At 31.9% G+C, this 7257-nt stretch overlaps 1 protein-coding gene across 1 annotated transcript; it reads right to left on the bottom strand.

Annotated features, from left to right (window-relative positions):
- Positions 1-2842: 2842 nt before the first annotated feature.
- Positions 2843-5421, bottom strand: LOC149549303 (cinnamoyl-CoA reductase 1-like). The gene is made up of 6 exons (XM_089792749.1): positions 5196-5421; positions 4895-5049; positions 4613-4798; positions 3966-4128; positions 3626-3815; positions 2843-3470 (listed from the first exon to the last, which is right to left on the bottom strand). Exons 1-6 carry the CDS (start codon positions 5305-5307, stop codon positions 3326-3328), a joined length of 951 nt encoding a protein of 316 aa, XP_089648875.1. The 5' UTR covers positions 5308-5421; the 3' UTR covers positions 2843-3325.
- Positions 5422-7257: the final 1836 nt, after the last annotated feature.

Here is a 7257-nt window from a genome sequence, read left to right as displayed (position 1 = left end):
TTTAGGAAGACACGTTGCATGCTAACAGAGATTGAGAGGAACGCCCATCTTTTCCCATTGTTGGGAATTAATTATCGTTTCATATCCTCTTTTGACATTGTATTTTCCACTCCTTGAGGCACTCCAGATTAATTTACCCCTCCTATCTTTGTGATTAACTTGTATATTTTTAAAAAAAGTTCAAAATTTTGTTTTTCCTGAATTGATAAATTTGCCTCTTTAATGGATTTCCACTTTCAACCACCATGTTGGCCATAATTAATTATTAGTTTGTAATCACTTACATGTTGTCCCCATAAATTTATTAGAGTGGTTTTTATATTAGTTGGTAGATTAGAACTATCAAGTGAAGGCAACCCATCCCACGAATCTTCCCAAAAATGTGCCTCCTGACGTTGACCAATGTCCCATGTAAGATTATTTGATATAAGGGGATGACGATGCATCATAAAACTTTAGGTTCTTGATCCTTTAGGTGGGTTTCTATTTTGGAATAAAGTTAAAGGATCTAAACTATTCATATACTTGTGAAATAAGATTTTTTCCCATTTGCTTTTCATGTTCTTGATACATTCTCCAAACTAGTTTTTCTTCTAAAGCTTCATTTTGCTAGCTCCAATTTTTTAAGCCTACATCTCCTTATTCTTTAGGTCTACATATCCTGTCCCATTTGATTAATTCTTATTTCTTCTTTTCTTTTGTTCCTTACCGAAAGAACTTCCTTAGCTTGTTATCTAGGTTTCTTTTTACTCATTTTGGAAATGGACGACATGACATTTGGCATGTAGGAATATTAGATAAAACTACTTTAATCATGGTTGTTTGTCCAACTTTAGTTAACATTTCCCTTTCCAACTTTCTATTTTTAAATCTATTTTTTTAGACATAATATTCCATGTTTTACCTTCTCTGACTCCTTTTTCCAGTTGAATGCTAAAAATTTTATAGGGAAAGGTTCCTTTTCTATATCCCATTATATTGCAAATATTTCTTTCTATTTTAGAGTGGGTATTGAGAAAAAAAACCTCTAATTTATTTGTATTTACTTTTTGACTCGACACTTCCATATAGGATTCTATTATTTGTTTAAAGTTCTAGGCCTCTTCCATTGTACTTTCTCCTAGAAAGATGGTGTCATATGCAAAATATCGATGAGTTATTTTAGGGACTTCCTCTGTTACTATGACTCCCTTGATTTTTCCATCTGAATGAGCTTTTTTTATGGTTCTACCAAATGCTTCGGCCATAATAATAAAGAGGAAATGTGAAATTGGGTCTCCTTGCCTAATTCCTCTTGATATGCTAAAAAAACCTTTAGGCGTGTCATTAATAAGAAGGGATATTTTGGGTGTTGAGATGCAATCATATATTAAGTTGATCCATTGGTGTGAAAAACTAAAGGCTTCCATGGTTTTACATAAAAATCTTCAATCTACTTTGTCATAAGCCTTATGTATGTTTAACTTCATAAGCATATGCGATTCCTTGTTAATTTAAGCCAAATGTATTAGTTCTTGGATAATAATTATACCATCAAAGATTGACCTACTTGGATAGAAACCAATTTGTTCTTCTGAAATTAGTTTAGGTAGTACTTCTTTCATCCTATTAGTTAGAGCTTTAGAGAGCATTTTATAGATGGTGTTACATAAAGCTATTTGCTTAAAGTCCCCTAGTTCCTCATGTTCTAATTTTTTGGGGATTATTGCTAGAAAGGTATTATTAATGTCAGCAAAAAGAGATCCCAAATTTTTAGTTGCCTCAATAGCCTCCCAAAGATCATAACTTATGATGTCCCAACATTTTTAGAAGAAAAAAGCTTGAAAGCTATCTGGACTTGAAGATTTGTATGGGTTGAGGTTAAAAAGAGTTTCTTTAATTTCTTCTAAAGTGAATTTCCTATTTAGATATTTATTATATTTCACTATTAATAATTTGGAAATTGTGGTTTTCATCTTGTTCATGAACCTTAATTTTTTCTTACCTTATTACAATTAAAATAATTGAAAATAATGTAATTAAACATGTGTTATGATTAATTATGCGTCTCAACTGCTACTATCTTATACGCATATTTTATATATATAAAAGTTGAAAGATATCTCTTTCCAAACGCCTATTTTCATAATCTGATTCAATACAATAGACATCTAAAAAATATATCTCTCAACTTTATATATATATATAATGAAGTCTATAACTCTTAAACATATTAATAAATATACATATTTGTATTAATATACATATTACTAATACAAATAATGTTAGTCACATTCCATTAGTACTAACTGAATTTTAAGCAATGCAACTCAACTTTGCAAGTCAACGTTGGGAAGATTCAACTAGAAAGACGCCTCACACAAATACACTTTTTCATGTTTGATTTTTTCTGGCCATCATTAATTCTGATTGCTAGTTTCTTTGCTTGCTGGACTTACAAGTATGGATGTGTTGTATCCAGACTTTATAAAGCTCAACAACCCCTTTCCACCTAATACCATGCCTTGCTTCCCACGTCTCACATTTCTTCAAAAGAAAATAATGAATCGGAAATCAGTTTTATCTTTTCAATACATACTTTAAATTGTTTTGGATTTGTCTATTTATAAGCTGTCACGCAAACAACGCTGCAAACAAAAGTTATTGTGGAATTCATGCAAACAGCACCAATTAAAGATTCAACACCCATTTTGCCAAAGACTATTTCTTGGCCTCTCACCTTACAAAGAGTAATGATTTGTATTTTTGGTTTGTACGAAAAACAAATTATCTAATATAATAAATTATATCAAAACAACCTAATATCTTTTAAATATTATGGATAAATTGTTAAAAAATAATCTCCACAAAATCCATTCCATTTCTATTAACTCAGCATACTTAAATTGTCTCCTACACAAAAGTTTCTCTGCAATTGTTTTATTTACTTTTCATCCCACATGACTGTAGAGTCTGTTCTGCTCAATTTTAAACAATACTACTTTTAATCAAATAAAATTTTGATTATTATCCAAAGTATAACATTTCTGAATGCTCAAAATTTACCCATTAACAACACTGTTTCAAGAGAGAGAAGATGAATAGAACCTGCAATGGCAGATGCGATTTGATTAAAAGCTTGAGGAACCAATGCACTCATTATTTCAAAAAAATTATGAATGGAAAATACACATTTGTGATATAACAGACAAAACATTTAGTCTGTTAAGTTTACAGCTATTAGAAAAGAGATATCTTGTAAATTTCTTGTAAATCTTTTCTACCCATCAGAAGAATTGAAAAGATTTGTTCTTTAAGCAAAGTGGGTCTGAATTCATGGGTGAAGTTATTGAAGGAAACCCTTGCTCTGCAGGCTGGCAACTGAATCAGCCAGGCACTTCTTCATTGGTGTAAATGAGAGACCAAGTTTTCTCATCTTCTCATTAGAGAATTTGTATGCCTCTTTCCTTGGATTCTTCTGGTCAGAACACCTGCAGACATAGACATAGTTATACAAGCATTAGTTAAGCTGAATGATTAAAGAAAAAAAGAACAAACAATCCATTGATAATTACATGTGAAAAAGAGATAAAAAGCTCAATAATTATGTGTAAAAAGAGAGAGAAGTGTTTAATGGAAAGAGTACATGAGAGGAAGAGGGTATTGGGGGAACAATTGGGCCAAGATATCCACCAATTCACCACGGTGCATATTGCTTTCAGCACAAAGATATCTCCCACAAGCAGATGGTGTCTCATAGACCAATACGTGGGCTTCTGCTACATCCCTCACATCCACATATGCCTGTGTTAAGTTTGCATATGTTTTGGCTGAACCTGCAAACATCAGTAATCTCAAAGTATCAATATAGTATATATCTTGGTATGGACTTTATACATATTTATATATTTAGTTTCTTAAAGTAGTTAATCTTTTATATTAGTAAAAGAAATGATATTGAAGCTAATTCCCATATTCTAACACACCTGTGAGATATTTCATAATATGAGCAGTACTGGCGTTCATGGAAGACTGCAACAAAGGGCCCAAAACCAAACATGGGTTCACCACCACCATATCCAAATTCTTCTCCTCTGCTCGCTTCCATGCAGCTTGCTCTGCCACTGTTTTGGCATAGCAGTACCAGTTCTACATCACTAAACATGTCAGTGATATTATCCAATAATTTCCCATGAGTTAGTATATTATGTCTAAGTTACTAAGTTTTTGATTAAATTATTGAACTTTTTCTAAGTAGGGGAAGGGAGATCTACGCCATCCCTTTTCAAAATATCAATGTTGAAATTTAAATCACTCAGTAAATTTTTACAACTTATTTGACAAGCTTCCTATTTATAACTAAGATTTAAGTGAGGCATCATCCAATATGATGTCACATTACCATACTTATTCAAGAGAGGTTAAAAAAAGTAAGACAAATAATCGTGCCAAGAAGACACCCATACTTTTCCAGCGTATATGACATCACATAGTTGATTCCTTTTTAATCAACATTATAAATATTAAAATAAAAAACGTAGACATTAAATCAACATCAACTACTATCACAACCATTAGAATTCATTCAAAAACAGATTTTTTTTCATACTACAAATAATAGTTAAAACAATACCTTGGTTTGAATGCAGTAATCCAAATCACTCCAACAATTCTCATCAACTACAACGTGGGAATCTCTGTTGGGATCCATGTAAACTGCACCGATTGAAGATGTCATCACTAGCCGGTTCACACCCAATTCAGCACAAGCATCCAACACATTTGCAGTTCCTTTCACAGCTGGTTCTATCACTTGTTCCTGTTTGACAAACCACCGCCATTAAAGCAACCTTCACAAGGATTATGAAGCCTTTTCTGTAAGACAAAACACATATTATATAAACATTCAACTTACAGGGTCATCAGTGAGAAGGCAGGCCATGTGAAACACACCATCACATCCTCTGAAAGCTTCAATCAAGCTCTCATAGTCAAGAATATCACCCTTCACAAGCTTCAGCCTCTCTTTGGCTCCTTCCAACTTCCTTAAATGTTCATACTTTCCATCATCTACATTTCAATCAAACACTAACCCTTATCAGAATATAAATCATTGAAATGAATTCCCAATATATTCAGAGATGAATATAAATCATAGATATGAATCAAAAAAAAAAAATTTAGAGATATGATTATTGTTATGTGTAAATACTGACCAGGGCTACGGACAGCTCCTTTGACAGAATAGCCTTTGCTCAGCAAGAATTTAACAAGCCAGGAGGCAATGAATCCTCCTGCCCCTGTCACACAAACTGTTTCCTGCCTCATTTTCTTCTCTCTGAAAGATCTGACAAGCTGATTCAGTGAAACAGAGCAAAGAACTAAGAAGAACAGAGTATAGAGATAAGGAAAAACAGAGTATAGAAGAACTGAGAAGGGCAATGTAGAAGAGAAAGGCTTGTTTCTCCTTTAATAGGAAGAAAGTAAAGTGAGACACCTACCTCTTTTTGGCCCTCACAATATTTTTTAAAGCGGTGATTGTTAAGGAAAGAACAAAATACGCGTGGAAATAATTATTTCACTCGGAAACGCCTATCATTTGACTTGAATTGTCAATGCCGTTTCCTTGGACAATTTTTTCCTTCCTTAGGCCAATATTTTTAGTGGACTTTTGTTGTTGAGAAGTATGTTTATTTTTAAAATGTAAACAATTCTTTAAAAATTTAAGGGAGAAATATTCAAGTCTGCCCAGGCAACCAGAACTGAACGTGTGGAAAATAAGATTCCACTCATAAACGTTCAGACGAAACAATAGATAGAGATAAGTCAGTTCTCATGATAGAGGAAGACATATCTAGTTTTTGGGACTAAAAAGAAGTTAAATTAGTATTGTATTCAAATGAGATGCAAGGGATGTGATCATAGATTTTTGATTTGAGAGTATTAATGAAATTTTAAATAATAGAAGGAAGTATGTAAAATCAATTTCTTATAAGTATGTTGTATTGTACAAGGCATGTTGTATATAGTAATATTTGTTTATGAATCAAAATTACAATAGTGAGCTATCATATTAATGTAGGTCATTATAAGTAAAGGGTGGCAATAAAATATTTTAAAAGATTTTTTAAAATGTTGTATTTGTACTAGCATTTTTTTATAAAAAATATTTAATAGATTAGAGACATCAAATATCAAAATATTAACATTTATAAATATGAATAATTTGGCCTTCCTTATTGTACAAACTAGGTAGGTCAAAGAGATATTGAAGGTCAATTAGAGGCAATCACATCTTAGTAAGGTGCAATAGGTAGGTCAAAGAGATATTGAAGGTCAATTAGAGACAATATATCATAATCTAAATATAAAAACAACCCTAACCTTAATCATAGTATAAGTCTACACAATTATCCTAATCCTAACTATAATAAAAACCCTAACTTTAACCATAAAACTAGCCATATTCTTAAATGTAACCTCAATCCATACCTTAACACTAACCCTAATCAAAATTGTAACCCCCACCATAATACTAACTATTATGTTACCCCTTACTCTAACTATAATTGTAACTCCAAAGCTTATTGACAAGCCTAACCCCAACCCTTGCTATAATCCTACCTTAACCTAAAAATTAAACCGTGATCCAAAACAAGATCACAACACAAACTCTAAGCCTAATCCTACTCTAATGACGACATTATCCACTAGTATAAAATGATTAATATTATATAATATGAATTTCCAAACTATAATTATATACAACAACATTTTAAAACAATAAACATAAAATTCTTATATAACACATTGTAAAATAAATTGACTCATATAAATAAATAAAAATGTTAGTTTCTATGTTTTTTATATTAAAAAGTAGCCAAAATGGGGCTGACCCAAAACAACCAAAAGAGTTTAAAATCAATCGAGAGTCAAAACCATTAAACTAACCAACCCCCTTTCTTAATATCAAAAACCCCCAAATTAAGATGTTTCTAATTTTACCACTACTACTAACAACAATAATGTCTTCATTATACATATAACTAGCCCAAAAATACTTACGGAGCATAAAACTAGTCCATAAAGTATCAACATAAATAGCCCTCAAGAAAAAATGATAGCTAACTAACATAGAAAAAATCCAAAAAAGAGGTACACTGAAAAGAAGCTAACTCTCCTTGCTTTGGTTCCTTGGGTTCTCTAGGAGCAACCACAACTAGTCGTTTGCCAGAAATCCATATAGAGACAAGTTAGTAATCTTTATGTCCTTTCCAT

Source organism: Cupressus sempervirens, chromosome 7 (genome assembly GCF_028749045.1).
Source record: "Cupressus sempervirens isolate cs-2001-9-10 chromosome 7, ASM2874904v1, whole genome shotgun sequence".
Taxonomy (NCBI): Eukaryota; Viridiplantae; Streptophyta; class Pinopsida; order Cupressales; family Cupressaceae; genus Cupressus; species Cupressus sempervirens.
This window is presented reverse-complemented; position numbering and strand designations above follow the sequence as displayed.

Bases quoted from the DNA above. Each gene is read 5' to 3' on its own strand.
- LOC149549303 (XM_089792749.1), bottom strand. From the start codon at position 5,307: ATGAGGCAGGAAACAGTTTGTGTGACAGGGGCAGGAGGATTCATTGCC. The intron at 4,799-4,894 runs GTAAGTTGAATG...TTTGTCAAACAG, and splicing joins GCCTTCTCACTGATGACCCT to GAACAAGTGATAGAACCAGC. The intron at 3,816-3,965 runs GTGTGTTAGAAT...TGATGTTTGCAG, and splicing joins TATTATGAAATATCTCACAG to GTTCAGCCAAAACATATGCA.